Source organism: Sitophilus oryzae, unplaced genomic scaffold (assembly GCF_002938485.1).
Source record: "Sitophilus oryzae breed Bouriz unplaced genomic scaffold, Soryzae_2.0 scaffold_1146_pilon_pilon, whole genome shotgun sequence".
Lineage (NCBI taxonomy): Eukaryota > Metazoa > Arthropoda > Insecta > Coleoptera > Curculionidae > Sitophilus > Sitophilus oryzae.
In genome coordinates, this window is record NW_022145778.1 from 463,795 (window position 1) to 481,294 (window position 17,500).

A 17,500-nucleotide genomic window follows, 5' to 3' on the forward strand; every position below is an offset into this window, starting at 1 on the left:
AAGGATTATTGGAATATTCAGTATGACACAATCGTCATCTTACCTGAATCCGGCTATATAATTTTATTAAACCCCAAATATAGAAATACCCTGAAATAATGTTTAGGATAAAACATTTCATGCATATGCATATTACTTTTTTTCAGGGTTGGAAAAAATCATGATTTTTTTAAAGAAATCAAAAAAATTAAAAAAAAAATTATAAATCAGATTTTTTTGATTTAAATCAGATGTTTTATTTTAATTCAAAACAATGTTTAAATCGAATTTTCAAATGACTAGGACTTATTTCCAATTAAAGTCCTATCCTAAATGGCTAAATCTATACCCCGATACCGATAACATTAACAATTCTACGGGGCGTATGATTTTTCCATCGGTCACCAATATATTCCGCAAGTCGTTCAAACGTCTCAAAAGTATTCATTTTAACACCTAGACATCATAAAAGTAAAACACTGTTACGCCTAAGCACAAAAGTACAAAAATATATTATTAAACTGATATTAAGTGTCAAATTCAACGAGTGTACAAATTGTTACTCGATTACTGTTTACATTATTTGCAATGTTTGAAATTGATTAAAAAAATATTTGTAATGTTTAAAAAAAATAGTATGTTCTATTCGGAGTAAAAATGTACTTTTTATGCCTCCCTGTAACGCCGGAATAGCTTTACGATGGTTCTTCAAAGGTACAGCATCGTCGAAAAAAGTATAATTTTTACTCCTAATAAAACAATACACTATTATTCGGAAATCGTCTTAAGTCGAGAATGAAATTAGTATGTATTACCTAATATCAAAGTGTAAAGTACTTACTGCAGATCAAAATGTCGGTAGGAATTTGGAATCATACAGCCGTTTAAAAAAAATATATATAACAACATATTTTCTGACAACGATTGTAGATTCTCGGGAATGAAAATATAGTCCCTCTATAAGAAGAACCTAGTTCTGCATTAGACTTTGCGAATGATATGTATTCGAATAGCGAATTTTTGTAACTTATACATAATTTTTAAAATCCCTGCGTTTAGCGGTCTAATGAATTAACACGCAATTAGTTCAAAAATCGGCCCAACAATTAAATTGATGAATAGTTATTTTTATATAGTTTTATAACGTTTACAAATATTTTTCGATTTATTATCTGTTATAGAAATATTTTTATAGTTTTCTAGGACACATTTTTATAACTTTTACAGTTATTTTTTGATGTATTAAAAAGTTTCAATAAAATATTATTTTTTTTTATTTAAATCACATGATTAAAATTAAAAAAATCACTTGATTTAAATCATGCCAACCCTGCTTTTTTTTACCTTAAGAATTGTGGATGTCTCTACCATCTCCAGCATAAAAGTGGACAACCCTTTGAGTTGGCAGTCGTCTGCACCAACCCTGGCAAGAATTCCGTCGACTAGAGAGATTTCTGCGAAATCGCAAGGTACAAAACAGCCGATATGAGCCATAAGCACAGCTACACCTATAGACCTAAAAGAACAAAAATTATTACTTACCTCCATAATACCAAAATTCCTTTTTTTTGAGTATCATTTTTTCGAATATGTCAAACTAATTGACCAAAAGATTAAGAAAGGAGTCTCTCAAATACTTTTTTTATATCCATACCTTTCCTTTCTTAGTCTATACAATATAGTGTTTATACAACCATATTTTCTCACAATGCCATATTTTTCTCAAAATCAAATTTAAATTTTATAAAAAACAAAAATCTTGAATAAAAATAACTCACCTAATGTAAGTACTTTTGCCTCCCATATTAGGTCCGGTTATGACAAAGAAAAACTTGTCGTTCTTATCAAATTCCGCGTCGTTTGGAATATACGACACGTGTTCTTGGTTCTCCAAACATGGATGACGGACTTTGCTCAGTTTCAGAACGCCTTCTGAGGCAGGTTTCAGAACTGGACGTCTGTAAGGAACTCTGGCAGTTACTGACACTGTTGCAAAAGAGCATAGGACATCTAACATGGCTAGGATCATGTTCAGGCTTCTTACTGAATCGGCATAACCAACTAAAAATAAAATAGTTATTCGTGATTCCACTTTAACTCTGATTTTTTTATATCCTTTACTATTTAATCTAGGCATACATTATATACATGATAAACTATATTTCATTAATTAAACTTTTAGTTACGTAATCAAGGGCGCGATTTTTAAATTCATTGTTGCCAACCATGGACATATTCGGCGCCGTGCTGACTAACTGGAATTTAAATTTCGCGCTGGGGATTCAGGTGGGAGCTCTGTTGTAAAAAAATGTCAAGTTGCAGCATTTATTTATTTATTTCCTGCCATTCATTTGTTTTGACACTTTAGTTTTGTATTACGAGTTTTTGGTATAAATGAATTGTGTTGTGATACTTTAAGCTGAAAATTGTTTACTAGCAGACCTTGCAGTCGAACATTGTTCTTTTTAGAACCTGTTTTAGTGCGAAGAGTACAAGATAGCTTAACAGCCATAAAAAAAACACATCGCAGAATTATTAAATATTCTGAACAGGAAAGCGGTAGCACAGATTATACAGATTATAATCTTTGTTTTTTATTTATTGTTTTTCGTGGTTCCAATTTTTGGAATCGGGCACTAGTTAGGTTACTAGTTTGCGCACACAGCACGCCCACTTATGGCCCCTAAAATTGTGCACAGCGCCTGACTGGCACAGTTATTAGAGAGATATCGGAAAACCAAATAGCGTCATCCAGTATTTACGCGTACCTTATCATGGTTACGATATGCGCCAGTCAATTTTTAACGCAACACCCGCTAATAACGTTACCGCCTGACGTAATTTGCGGATCAATTACACCAAGCGCTCTTTCTAAATAACCTCTGATAACGTTTAAAAATTGCTTAAATGGGCATATGCGGGCTTTTGACAACCGGAGCCGGCCGGCGAGATCTTTTATTTTAGAATATGTTTGAATTGTTTTCAATTATTGCTTTAGTTTTATTAAGTAATTTGATATTTAAGTAGCTGGGATTAGTTTTAATTAAATAAATATGGCCCAAAATATGGATTCCACCTCTTCCAATACTAAAGAACCTATAAAGAGTCTTAGGTTTACAGCAGATAACGACTTAGCCCTTCTAAGAGAATTTGTTGCCCTAAACCCACTGGCAGACGTTGAACAATAAAGCACTGGAAATAAGCACTTTAGCCCTTTAGTTTTAAAATACCTAGTAAACAAAACAATTTCAAAGTTTTAAATTCAAAGTTAGGTTAAGTTTAAATAGCGGACGCGACGCGATCAGAATTCTTTCCGATCCGATAACTATAAATGAAGAGAGTTAATACCACCTCACGTAAAGGAAACAACACCTGGCCTTATTAACGTCCATGCACGCTATTTGGTTTAGCGATATCTCTCTATTACGCTGTTTATTGTTATTTTACGCGAGTTTATTTTTGCGCACAGGAAATTTGACTCGTTTGCATATCGTCATAAAAAACAATTTTCGTACCACGAATTAGGGACAAGATTTTTATCTGTATACTTATAGGATACCTAATCTGTGGCGGTAGTAATGGCCCTCTATGTCCCTTAAGCGCTGTTAAGAAGGCCAGTTTTGTTGGTGTAATAACTGTTTATATATTTATACTTAATTTATTATTGTTTCGTAAAATATTTTGATTAAAAGAAAATATATAAAAGTGGGCTGTGCCGGTCAAGCTTAATCACGTGACTAAAGGTTGATTTGGTAACTTGGAGACATACAACGAATGGTAAATGTGTCTTTTATGTGAATGAGAAACCCCTGAAAGCAAGAGTGGCTCTTGGGTGTCTTCGTCAATGCGCCGTCTACAAATTACACTAAAATTTGTAAATGACACGGTGACGAAGACACCCGAAGAGTAAGATCACTTCATGCACCTATAATACACAATTATCTTCTACATCAAAGATAAATCAACAATACTACGATTGTTACGCGAGTTTTGCAATGGTGCCAAACTAAAAATTCAGTACTAAAAGTACAGTACAATTATGCAGTTTATATCTATTTCAAAGTTTTGGTCGTGTATATTACTGATTTTTAGACACTATATTTGACTGATTTTTAGGCACTCTATATTGATTGATTTTTGACAGATATTTTAGTCACTAAATAAAAGTATATCAAAAATGTTAAAAGTTTCAACTACATTGTTTTAATATTTCCCTAAATATTAGTTATAAACCTTCAAAATAAAAAGTATAGTCTGTGAAACGAATAACTTTGAATTTGACAATTGCTGTCCTCCATTCGCGAACTGTGAGTTCCGGGCTTTACGCCCTGGGGCTACTCGAGAACGGTTCTGAAAGGAGCGGTGCGCGATAGCCTGGTGCCTCCATATGGCGCGGTACAGTTCTGGAACTTTATGACTCAATTGAATGGAGTGAGAGTATCGCGTTCTTGAACAGTTCAGAGCTGCTCAACTGCGTGAAAGGAGGACAGCAAATTTGACTAGTGTTAATTTTATTAGGTTAGCAACTTGCGGCCATGCTGACGCAATGCCGTCTCTAATAGAACAGCCTCGGAGCGAGATTTATGACGTCACGCTAACATACTTATTCCTTATATTTGACTATGACTGAAATCGTACTCCATAGTCAATGTAGATAGTTTTAGTGTTAAGAATAATAATTTTAAAAAATATGTGGTCATCTTTTGACAAGTGTATATTAGTTTATTAATTGCAGTAAACATTATGTGGTGTGTGGTGTGAATATTTTATATGCAATTTTTTGGATTATATTCGACACTATTTTTTTTTATATGACACAACACTGATGAAGGCTATAATGTTAGCCGCTGACGCATTTTTTTCTATGATATTGTATTATTTGCAAATATAATTTTTCGAACATTGATACTTGCAAAATATATGTACATATAAATTTTGTGAATGCAAATAATAATACATCACTATTAGTATATATTGAATGTTTTTTGTTAAATTAGATCAATTTTCAAACCCTAAAATTTAAAATATATTTTACATTTTATATTTGTATATTGTAAAACATTTGCTGCATTTGTATGGTTCATAGTTTATTTGCCAAAGTATTTATTACTATAAATAGGTATAACCAAAGTATTTATTACTATAAATATATATTTATTAACTGTATATTATGTATATTTCATGTAAACTATATCATTTTTAAAATACAAACCAAAAATACGAGGAATAATTATGTTTTCTACAACATATTTATTAATCCGTATCTAATTAGCGTGACGTCATATATCTCGCTCCGAGGCTGTTCTATTAGAGACGGCATTGGTCTGATATTTAGAAATGTCAAAAGCTGATCACATTTTACTTTTGACAATTATGACATTTCGTGTTGATTTTTGCAAGAAGAAGAAGAACTGTCACTTGTTTTATTATTTTCCTTTTCTATTTCACGAAAGTAATGGTGGGTTCATACAGCCAAATAAAATAAAATAAGAATAAAATAAAATAAAATAAGAAAGTCTTCTTGTTTTATTTTATGTGAAAACGGCTTTGCGCACGCTTAATTCTAACCTACAAATATTTTCAGTTTGGATTTAATTTATTTTATAATTTCACATAAGTAAAATGTATAATATAGTAGGCAACGAATAAATAAATATACTATAAATAGTAAAATTACTATAAACAATCGTAAAAGTTAACTTTTATCCAGCCTCATCGTACTGCGCATGAGCAAATATATATTTCTTATTTTATTTTATTTGACTGTATGAACGCACACAAATAAGAATTCCTTATTTCTTATTTTATTTTATTCTTATTTTATTTTATTTGGCTGTATGAACCCACCATAAAAAGAGTTAAATAGTTATTAGTTAAATAGAGTATCTGAGTCGTTCAGGCCAATGACTAAAGAATATAAGGACATGTAACGCCCCTGTACGGGCTGTAGTAGAATTTGTGACGTTAGACGCCATTCGTTTGATGCCAAACAGTGAGTCATCATCCAGTCACCAGCGACAATTTTAGCGATTTTTAATAGTTTGTTGTGTGTAGTGAACTTTGTATAAACTTTGTTACAATGGTGAATTGTCTAGCTTTCAAGTGTAAAAGCCACAGCGAGAAGAAAGAGCCAGGAGTTACGTTTCATAGGTAAATAAACAGTCCACTCCAACTTTTTAGCGTTTTCTTATTGAATTCGATAATTATTCTTCAATTTCAATTAACATCTATATGTACTTGATATGTGCTATACGTCGATACTAGTTTTGTATCTTTTGTTAACATTTTAGTACGTTTTTTCGTAATTAGTTAGGATGATACACCATAGGCGTAGTCAAAACAATTATCAAAAAATATAAATATTGCTTCAAACAGCTAGGTTAAGAAAAATATGTGCCACGGCACTGTTTGATGCCAGCGTCACAATTTGCTGTCGGGTGTTATTTGTCCTTGGATTCTTTAGTCATTGGTTCAGGCACTCAATTTAAAGAATACTTAAAGAATATCAGTAACTTTTTTGATAGAGGGATTTTATATTTGCCATGTTGGTAAAAAATAACGGTCAAAATTCAAAGTTAATCATTTTATAGACTATAGTTAGAATTGGAAACGTTATATTGAATGTCAACTTGAAAAAATCGCAGACGCAGTTTTTGTAAATAAAATAATGAAATAATGAATTTTTATACTTACTAGACACTTCGATCATGCCACTAACGACAGATTTTTGTGCTTCTTCGTACTTTTCGCTGATTTCAATGTAATCTTCGTTGAGAGAAGATAGTGCGTCACTAGTAAACCTAATTGAACCAGTCAAGGCGTCTAATACAGTGTACTCTTTATTCTGTCTCAAAGCTGCCTCATCTTTCTTGGTTATCCTGAAGGAATATCCTTTTTGAGGCAAAAGCCATAATTTTATAGATTTGACATCCAGTTCTAAATCATCAGCTGCTTTTGATAGAAGTTTTTGCATTTTTTCTTCAATTTTCAATTTTGATCGGTGAAGTTCTATACAGAAAAAAATATAAAAAATATATTTCATATGAACATAAGGTTGAATTTAAAATATCAAAGATCTGAGCAATTCGTCGACTTATTAGGCGGATTGTGTACTTTTTGGGGAGTATTTTTAGCGAAAAAACACCGTGCTTGGTCGAAAAAATGGCCTCAAATGGGCGAAAAATCATTTTTTCGCAAATATCTGCCAAAATATGCAAGTTTAGGTAATTGCCTACAAAAATGGTTCTTGTCATTTTTTCGTAGAATTAGCAGTTTTCGAGATATTCCGCCTGGAATATCTCTGAATTTTTTCTTCAAGTCTTAACGCTCCGGAGATTTGACAACATTTAGTATTTTTTGATGGTTCAAAGTTCATTTAAAAGGTACTTTGAATAAGAAGACTAAAAAGGTAGAATCAACAGGTATCACATTTTGGAACTTGTTTGAATTTTGCCATCTTTTATAATAAAAAAATCTTATTCATGAAAATATGAATAAGATGTTTTCAAGAATCAAACAAGAATTTGTAAAGGGCGCAGAAGAAGTGACTGTCTCCCCTATGCCAAACGTAAATCGGCAATACTTCGTACTGTATGACTGAAAAAAAACGGCGTTCAGTGGGCTTGGAAATGACGATCGACGACATTCCCCATATAATTTTATATATGAAATTACAGCGATCTTTATTTCATAGCCATCGCTGACGCCGTTTTTTTTTCGATCATAATATTACCACTGTTAGGAAATTAAGTACAAAATCTTATGAAAAAGTATGCAGTTGTTGAAAAAGTTATAAAGTTGTCTCATTCCTTATTTTACTACATAAACATACAATTAACTTATGATATATAAACCCTCAAAATAAGGAGTTGTTAGAATAGTTTATTAATAATCTCATAATTATTTTTTTTTTATTTTGTAGATTTTTCTTGCAGTGGCGAAATACCTATAGGACTTTTTTGAAGAATAGGAAACGTTGCATTGTATGTTGTTATGAATTAATGTAAACAACTCTCCTGTTTTGTATCAACTTACCACTCATCTCAGAATTAAATGAACTCTTAATCAAAAATTCTCCTCTGTCAACCAGATCCAAATCGACCAACTCCTCAATCATGCTCTGAAAATTCTCCATATCCGCAGCTAGCTCACATAGAGGATCTATAAAATTACTTTTCACGCATTTATTGTCCAACTTTCTCAAATTATTTATAAAAGTAGGCACGGCGTTCACCGCTTGGTACAATTTGTAGCAATCTTGAAGTTTAACTTTCTTTCCTGCGAGTTTCTTGGACAACATCATCAGATCAGGAATTTTTGTTAGGTTATCTTTGGTAAGAACAGTCCTGACTTCTGAGTTTTGGACCAAGCAATCTACAATGTCGAGTCTTTCCTCAATTAGAGTAATGTCTTTGAGAGGTTGTTTTATCCATTGTTCTAGTAATCTGCCACCTTGAGGTGTAACGCAGCAGTTAAGGATGCCAAAAAGGCTGTGAGATTTGGGTATGCTAGAGCGGACGACGTTGGTGATTTCGTTTGTGCCTGGGAAAGCATTTAGGGCATATAATGCTGCATTGTCTAGGCGGACATAGCGTTGAACATCTAATTTTCCTAAAAAGAAATAACAGTGTATGAAATTTATAATTAAAACTTATGTAAACTTTATGAATGCTATTTATGGAGTTGTTCTAAAAAATGCAAGGTCTCTTAAATAGATTCAAGTGTTTGCAGGAGTTTTAGATATAAACAAAAGATACATATTGTCTATGAACCATTTTTAAAATAAATTAAAAATAACCGAGTTATTGAACTTTATATACCCCGCTGGCAAGCGAACCTTTAGGTCGGCGTTTATATGTACAGGAGTGAGTCGTTATGGCAATCTAGTAAGTCGGAGTGAGCAAAAATAGGAAGTATTTATTACATAACTACTTAATCTGACGCTAGATTCCATGCGCCTGGGAAAATACTCGCCTTCTGTCTTTATTCAGTACATCTTATTTTACTAAGCGTGTTGGCCGTACTCTTCGTACACATGAAAACCGGCAGCCAAGACCAGAAATGCCGACCATTATACACACAACCAAACTTATATGGAATCATCTATTATTTTTCATAATTTTCGAGACGTATGAAAATCTTGTGTTTATGAATAAAATTCAGTCCTTACCAATGACTTTAAATGAAAAATAATCCCTATAGCAATAAAAAAAATGAATCAGTTCCCAAAATAAATACAATGGTATTTTTTGGTTTTTGAACCGAAATTAAGATTTAAATTTTTAATGGCCAAAAAGCAAAAACAAAAAGAAAATTGATACTTTTAATAATCCTTGTTGCCACCTCTAGCCCTGATGCAAGCTTCTATCCGCGCTGGCAAGCTTCTTATTAAATTATCAACGTTGTCTTGGGGTATGTTTTCCCATTCTGCTAATGCTGTATCAATAAGTTGTGCGAGATTTCCTGGATTGTTTTGACGAGCTCTAACCCTTCTTTTGAGCTGGTTCCACAAGTGTTCGATACGGTTTAGATTTGGTGAACATGCAGAGCAGTCCAGAACTATGACACCTTCCGTTTCAAGACATTCTCTAGTCACTCTGCTGGTATGGGAAGGTGGACTATCGTGCATTATGTTAAAATTATCCCCAATAGCAACTCTCCAAAGACTAACGATCGGTTCTAGCACTAAATCAACATACCTCCGACCCGTTAAAGTTTGTTGAAGTGGTAACTATGGAGCATAATACCTCCCCAGAACATTACAGTTCCTCCTTTATATTTTGGCACAGATTTGGCAGGCTGGAATCTCGCTCGTCTTCCTGGAGCTCTTAGAACCCGAATTCGATGGTCATCTGATCTTAGGCCAATTCTGCTCTCATCCGAAAAAAGGACATTTTGCCAATTCTCAGTTGTCCAGTTTTGATGTTGAAGGCATCAATTTAGCCGGGCAATTTTATTTTGCCGAGAAAACTGTGGGATCCGTAACTCTCTCCTGCTCTAAAACCCTCGAGCACGAAGCCTTTTACTTATGGTTTCAACTGAAACGTTCAAACCTGTAGCTGCCAGAAGTTATCTTTGTAGCTCTAGATGAGAAACATTGGGATGTCTTCTAACAATTTGGCACACAAGGCGGTTATGTTGTTCAGTTGTGACTCTTTGACGACTTTGTCTGGGCCTGTCCTTGTGTGTTCCTAATTCCAAGTACCTTGCCTATGTTTTCGATACATCACCCTGGCTAACGCCTGGCTATCTCTGCTACGTCTCTTTGGGGCATTCCTTCTTCAATAAGAGCAATAATTCTTCCCCTGTGTACATCTGTTAATCCAACATAAGGTATTTTTGTATTTTTTTTTTGGAACGAATGAAAATTATCGGACAATCGTGATTTTACTACTGAACACAAAACTCAAAAGAAAATAAATCGCAGCAGTCGTTTGTTCTTTATTATCATGTTTATTTACAACAAAAAACCTTACTTTAAAGTTATATACCAATTTTTTTCCTTGCAAGAAATTTAGTCAGAAATAAAGAGTGATAGGGTTCAAGAAAGGATCCCAATAACTATCGGGGAATTTCGGTCACCAGCACCTTGAGTCGGCTTTATGGAAGATACTGAGGAACCTAATTGAAGAGGAATACTCCAGCTACGAAGAAGAAGAGCAAAATGGTTTCAGAGGCGGAAGATCATGTACAGATAATATCTTTGCATTGAAACAGATAATCGAGAAGAAATCTGCAATGAACCAGGAAGTTCACATAACATTTATCGACCTACAAAAAGCCTATGATACAGTGCCAATAATAAAGTTATGGGAAGTATTGCACGAATCTAGAATTAACGCAGCTCTGATAAAACCCCAATTATTCTGATCCCCAACATTATTTAAAATCTACATTGCTAAGGCCTTACATTTATGGAAAAAAAATGTCACGGAATGGGTATAGAACTAAATGACATATGCTTATACACCTTACAATTTGCAGACGACCAGGCCATAATTGCAAATGACAAAGATGACATGGAATATAGGCCTTACATTTATGGAAAAAAAATGTCACGGAATGGGTATAGAACTAAATGACATATGCTTATACACCTTACAATTTGCAGACGACCAGGCCATAATTGCAAATGACAAAGATGACATGGAATATATGGTGCGAAAAATAATTGAAGAATATTCTAAATGGGGTCTCACAGTAAATACCGAAAAAACGAAATACCTTCCAATAGGAGCAAATACAGAAAATCTTATTTTGGACAATAATATGGAAATTAATGTATGTGGAGAATACAGGTACCTGGGTTCTATATTTACAGGTGAAGGAACGGACGATAGAGAAATAAACAACAGAGTAATACAGGCACGAAGAGTTATCAGATGCATAAATGGGATTCTATGGAGCACTGAAATTTTAAAGGACAGGAAATTTAATATATACGAGACACTAGTTAAAAGCATATTACTCTATGGATGTGAAACATGGCGACTCACTGAAAGGAATAAAAGGAAATTAGAGACAACAGAAACGGACGCCATTAGAAGAACAATGAGAATTTCACGAAAGGATAGAATCAGATATGAAGACATTAGACTACAGATGGGAATAGAAGGAACAATAATGAGTGATATAGAACAAAAACAATTAATATGGTACGGCCACGTTCAGAGAATGCAAAACGAGAGAATTCCAAAACAAATATGTCATTGGATACCACCTGGTAAACGAAAGAGAGGACGTCCCAAGAAAACATGAATGGAAGGAATCAGAAGATCAATGAGCGAGAAAAATCTGACCGAAGATCAATGGGAAAATCGCACAAGGTGGAAGTTAGGCATCGGACAACGTAGAACGTTCTGACCCGAATGTATATATATAAAGAGTGATTCCATATAAGTTTGGTTGTGAACACTCTCTACATAGAAAATTTTTAAATAAATAGTATTTTAAGTCATGTAATGCAAATGAAACTTTTTGAAGAAAGAATTTTTTTTTCAAATAATTAACATCGATATTTGGATGAAAATTGATGTCCGTTTTCTGTTGAACCTTTGGCACAAAAAAATCCACTTCAATCTAATAGTACTACATGTTTATTTTTGTCAATGATGACATGTATTGATTATTTCGATTCCAAATCTTGAGAACGGTTGCTCATACCGACTTTTAGCAAAAGAGATAATTTGGCGTAAAAAAAAGAGCGGAAGTGTATATTTTCTCTCTTAGTAGTGTACTAATATCAAAAACCCGATTTCTCCAATATCCAGATACCAGTTTTCATTTTAAAATAATAGAAGCCGCCTTAAAACAAATCAAACTACCTCACTTACCTAATCTGTACTGATTAAAATTGCTCTCACTACCAGTGAGATCCAAAAATTTCACCAAAGCCTGCAAACAACCCATAGCATTAGTTAACGCACACTCACTCAAAGCTTGAGCGTTTCGTTGTTGACCCTGTTGAAAAAACAGCAACTTATTCAGGTCCTGAACAAAATCCTCTCCGACAAAATCAGTTTTTTTGACTTTAGCCATCAAGACACCGTTCCTTTCTAGCACGGTCTTGAGAACCTTAGTTTCACTGGTTTCACCATCAGGGATTATACACTCTTTCGGTCCGATTTGAGCTATCAAGGCTTCTAGGTCTGTGTAGCATTCGTTGTCGGTGAATTCGCAAACTTCTATGGTTAAATCGGTAGTGTTGACGCTGCTGACAGCGATAGTGTTGTTTTTGCAGAGTTTGACGGCCATAACGTGGTTAGAGGATTCTATGTTGGCGTTTTCGAAAAGGATTTCCTCGAATTGGGCTAGATTTCCTGGAGAGCCTTTAAATTCTAAGCTCCATGAGTTGTTCTTGCCTGGGGTCTTTGTATAGACCTAATAGAGAAGTTCTATGAAAATTATATAACTCTATTTAATTATACTTCTACAAAACCTCTGAAGGTTATTTCAAAAAGGTAAGACAAAAATTGATATTAAAACTAACTTCTCAAGCTTAAAAAATTTGAGACCAGCTGTATAAAATCTCTAAAATAAAATGGGGAAAATAGATATGAGATTGGTATGCTGACTAACCTCGACTCTGTATTGACGAACCAACAACAAATCTCGAACAAGGGCCTCCATCTTGTTCTTGTTGAGGCAGACATAGCTGAGAGTGGGCGCTTCACCCATGTATTTGATGATTGTGGAGGTAAAATTCGCTGCAAGGGTAGCATCGTCACCGTGTAGCGTGTAGTAGTCTGAGCGGTTAAAAAAACGTACCGTTGATGTCGGTTTCTGTAAAAAAAAACAAAATCAAGTAAAATAGTATTTCGCTAAAACAATAACTGAAATACTAAAAATATTGAAAGATCCATAAATATTGAAATAAACGTTTTAGTAAATTGTTAAAAAAGCATTCTGTAAATGTTACCTTCAGGCAGTGACTTGGTTCACTGACAACTGATTTCAGGAACTACAAAAATGACATTAGCGTACAATATTAGTTTTCTAATAATTTTTTAATGAAATAAGACCCTTAGACGGACGATTTGATAACCCGAGAAGAGTCTTTTTTGAGCATAGTGGGAGTGTGACAGTTTTTTTTTTCTAAAAATGTGCACCCGCAAAATATTGAACCACTCATCACATCTGTCTTCAGTACCTTTTCAGTGTGGTATAAGATATACCACACAAAAATGATTTGCGATTTGTTTATAAAATGACACATACGATAGATATAAAGACTTGTTTATGGTAATATGAAAGTAGGAGTCCAATTTCCAATGCAGATCAACATGGAAATGCAAAATATATTTTTAAAAAATTATTGTAACGTTTATTTTTAGTAATGATTTGTTTCTTTTAGCATTACGATAATAAGAACAAAGAAGAAGAAAGCAATACTTTGCTTTTTTATTACATGTAATTGAAAGAGAAAACACAAGTAGACTACTGGAACAGAAATAAAGTCAAGACCATGATCGTGTCACACTTTACGATGATAAACAAACTTGATAATGATATTTTTCGATAAACAAATTAATAATATAATGCATCCCGTCCTAAATACTATATGATATTAATTTGTATTTATTGATACTTGAAAAACGAAGAAAAGAAAAATATTTTCTAATGCAAGAATTTTCCAAGCAGAATCAGTGAGTTTACAGTCATATCTTTGAATAAAAAAAATTGTGTGTGCACTATGTGCGCATATTTGAAGTGAAACTGAGCACTTCATACACTTCTACCTAGTTTGGTTCCAATCGACCCATAATTAAGGAACATCCTGATGATTTCGTCCATTTAGAGGCATCGGTTCGAACCGTCGCGTCGGCGTCGAGGGCGTCATCCTGTAGTTTACACAATTATGCCGAAATCGACCTACATTTTTCTTCAATATGAAATCGTTAGCCCCATTCTGATGAACATGTAAACGAAACGTCGTATCCAACTTTGCAGGGTGGGACCGTGTGCCTTCGCTCATAGCCTAACCTAACCAACTACCCACAAAATTTGGTCGCGACTGGACGACATCAGAAGTGTCTAGCCCCAGCAGGCAACTATTAAGCTTGACCAATCAGGTTGGTTAGCGTGGTTATTTGGAGTGTGTTAATTCATTGGTTTTTGTCAAAAACTCTAACGTGATTGGTCGGGCTTAATAGTGGCCTGCTGGGGCTAGACACAAGTGACGACATCAATTTGGACGTTTCTTACGTCAAAAATTAACTCTCACAGTGACACGTGTCGTACACGGTCAAGTTAGCCTTGGTCCAATCTATAGACATAGCAAATTTAAATCGGACGATTTTTTGATTTGATTCATTGATGATGGGGTTTCGTAGTGTACGAAACGTCGTCAAAATATCATGAAAAGATGGGGCTTTTAGAGCAATATAGCTTTCATAGTGCACAAATGTATCGCGTCACGCGGCTCGTGTGTCACACCTTCTTTCGTGCGAAGAGAATTGCATTTTTGCATTCGTTGGAACCAGTTCTGAAAGAAGTTGTTCCACTCACTTGTTGGTATCTTCAAAATTGCGTTTTTGAACGTTTTTGAAGGCGCTGACTGTACCATCTGGGGTCTGGAAACTTTGACAACGCAGTTCATTCTTAATTTTTGAAAAAGTAAAAAAGTCGATAATTCGTCATTGAGAGTTGGTTTTTCGAAACTTAGTTCAGGCCAACGAATAGATATGTACCAATCAGCAGTAACAGTTCTCTGATCTTGCAGAGGAATTGTTGCTACATGACCTGCTTTTAAGACAAATGTCGCCACCATCTTTTTGGAAAAACTTCGGTAACGGACGTACCTAGGACCTAGTACGTACGAAGTACCTAGGACGTACGAATGAAACATATTAAAAGAATCTATGAAAAGGCAAATACGGCAATTAATAAGTTAAGTAGACTCATGCCAAATATCGGAGGTCCAAGAGCAACAAAGCGAAAAGTACAAACAACAGTTGTACTTTCTTTAATGCTGTACGCGGCACCAACTTGGATATCGGGGTTGGAGTTTAAATCCTATAGGTATTTATTAGAACGACTTAGTAGTAGTACGAACAGTAGAATGGCAATAAGCATCATATCAGCCTACAGAACCGCTTCAAGAGAAGCATTTACAGCTCTTGCAGGAATAGCTCCAATAGAACTGCTGGTGAAAGAACGGGAGCTTATTTATCAATATCAAGGGGAAAATATTATGCATCACAGGCTATGACACTCATGGTCATGAAGCCCTTGGCTCGTACCTGCAAAGAATAAAAAAACAGCAGGATGCATGTTTTTGGTTGTTGGGGTATCCATCAGAAGAGGTGGATACCCCAGAACACACATTGTTTATGTTGTATTATTTGTACATTTGCCTAAAGTTTGTAGCTTACATGGTACAAACGTACCAAGAACAGTTAACCTAATAGGACTTCTCATTGAGCCAAAAGTGTCCGCCAGATGCATGCAAAAACTACTCGCTTTGTGACGTCATTGTAGTCCTTGTCATGGTTATTTAGTCCTTATCCGGCAACCAATAATACACACACGTGCATTACTAGTTGCCGACTGCAAAACGTTCATTATTTAGTTATATTTATTATTTAAACACCTTATATGTATGCAGTATAGAAAATTAACTGTATAAATCGTATTAAATACTCGGATAATGCATTTTTAAGAACAGCAGTTCCCAGCATCATCTTTTGCAAGCATTCTTTTTAGAATACTTCCATATTTTGCTTTAAAATAATTAATAAACAATATCGTGGGCACTTAGTAAGCACTTTGTCACAATCCACAACACAAAATGAACGTATTTAGACACTCTATAGCTGTAAAAACTTTAAAGACAATTTTTCACATTTAAAATCGACAAAATAATTAACTCCAAATTTCTCAGCTGTTATTTTTATAAGTTTACTATAGGCAACTAATAATACACACTATCATGACAAGACTTTGACAAGGACTACAATGACGTCATAACTGTCAGCTGAAGCGCGGGAAGAACGTACGTCTTATGAAGATGAGCAATCCCATAGCAATCCTATTAGTTTACCGTTCTTGCAAACGTACAACGAAATTGGGCATAAAATTAAGAAAGACAATGTAGCAGAAATCCTCCTAAGAAGCGAGAACGAGTGGAAAAGTGTCAGCAGACTAATGACGAATATAATGAAGGAAAAGATAGAAGACGAAACGAATAGACATTGCCCAAATGTCAAAATAACCTCACAAAATAATACTTTGTGAGGTTAGGTTACATCTAAGCATTACTTCAATAACGCTTAGGGCAGTTCCAACCGCACTTGAGAAGAACCAGAGGAGAAAACAGGGGAAAGAACTGAAACAACCTCCGCCGCTGGACCAACAGGCGGGGACAGTCTCCCTGCAGATTTCCTAAACCCCTTAAATACTGTATATTTGTTGAGCTTCCGTCGTTAAGCTGGTGCAGAGTTTTTTGACACCAATTGACTCTAATAGTTTTCTGTACTTCCGTTAACAGATACGGTATCCAACGAGAAACTATTTTTTTACAGATAATTCTTCATATATTTTTTTTTGAATTGAGGTCTTTGAATATAATATTTAAACTATTGCATTTTTTAAACACACCCTGTACATACCAATTGCTACTTTTGTCGTTTTACCAAGTACTTTATGTTCATATTATGATGTCATCGTGTTACATTTGCCGGAACCTGTGGACACTTTAGGTCATCTTTAAATCAGAATATGCATGGAATATTTTAAAATAATGACATTATATTGTTTGTATGTGGCTAGGCAAGAGATTTTTCGGAATTTAAACAAAACAAGTTATTTTTAGTCATAGTTAATGAAAAAGAAATACAATAGTTTATGGTTTCTTTACGACGCATTATGAATAAGATAAATTTGTTGAATAATTCTACAAGTTCATAGATTATTTCTGTAAAGCTTCATTTACAACCTCGAAATTAGTGGAATACATTAGTGGTTTCAATTATACTTTAAGCTTCATTCAGAACCTCGCAATTAGTAGAATAAATTAGTGGTC

General features: G+C 34.3%; 1 protein-coding gene across 3 annotated transcripts in view; it reads right to left on the minus strand.

Moving 5' to 3' along the window:
- The window catches only part of LOC115886714 (DNA mismatch repair protein Msh2), a 43,592-nt gene that overhangs the window by 3,206 nt on the left and 22,886 nt on the right, over positions 1 to 17,500 (minus strand). For 2 of the 3 annotated variants that reach the window (XM_030905988.1, XM_030906001.1), the window contains 6 exons: positions 13,057 to 13,260; positions 12,312 to 12,858; positions 8,014 to 8,589; positions 6,673 to 6,987; positions 1,758 to 2,040; positions 1,324 to 1,495 (listed from right to left, as the gene is read on the minus strand). In XM_030905988.1, the coding sequence (XP_030761848.1) occupies positions 1,324 to 1,495; positions 1,758 to 2,040; positions 6,673 to 6,987; positions 8,014 to 8,589; positions 12,312 to 12,858; positions 13,057 to 13,260 (2,097 nt within the window). Of the gene's footprint in view, positions 1 to 1,323; positions 1,496 to 1,757; positions 2,041 to 6,672; positions 6,988 to 8,013; positions 8,590 to 12,311; positions 12,859 to 13,056; positions 13,261 to 13,319; positions 13,356 to 17,500 lie in introns of those variants that run through there. The other variant, XM_030905996.1, reaches the window with a different exon arrangement.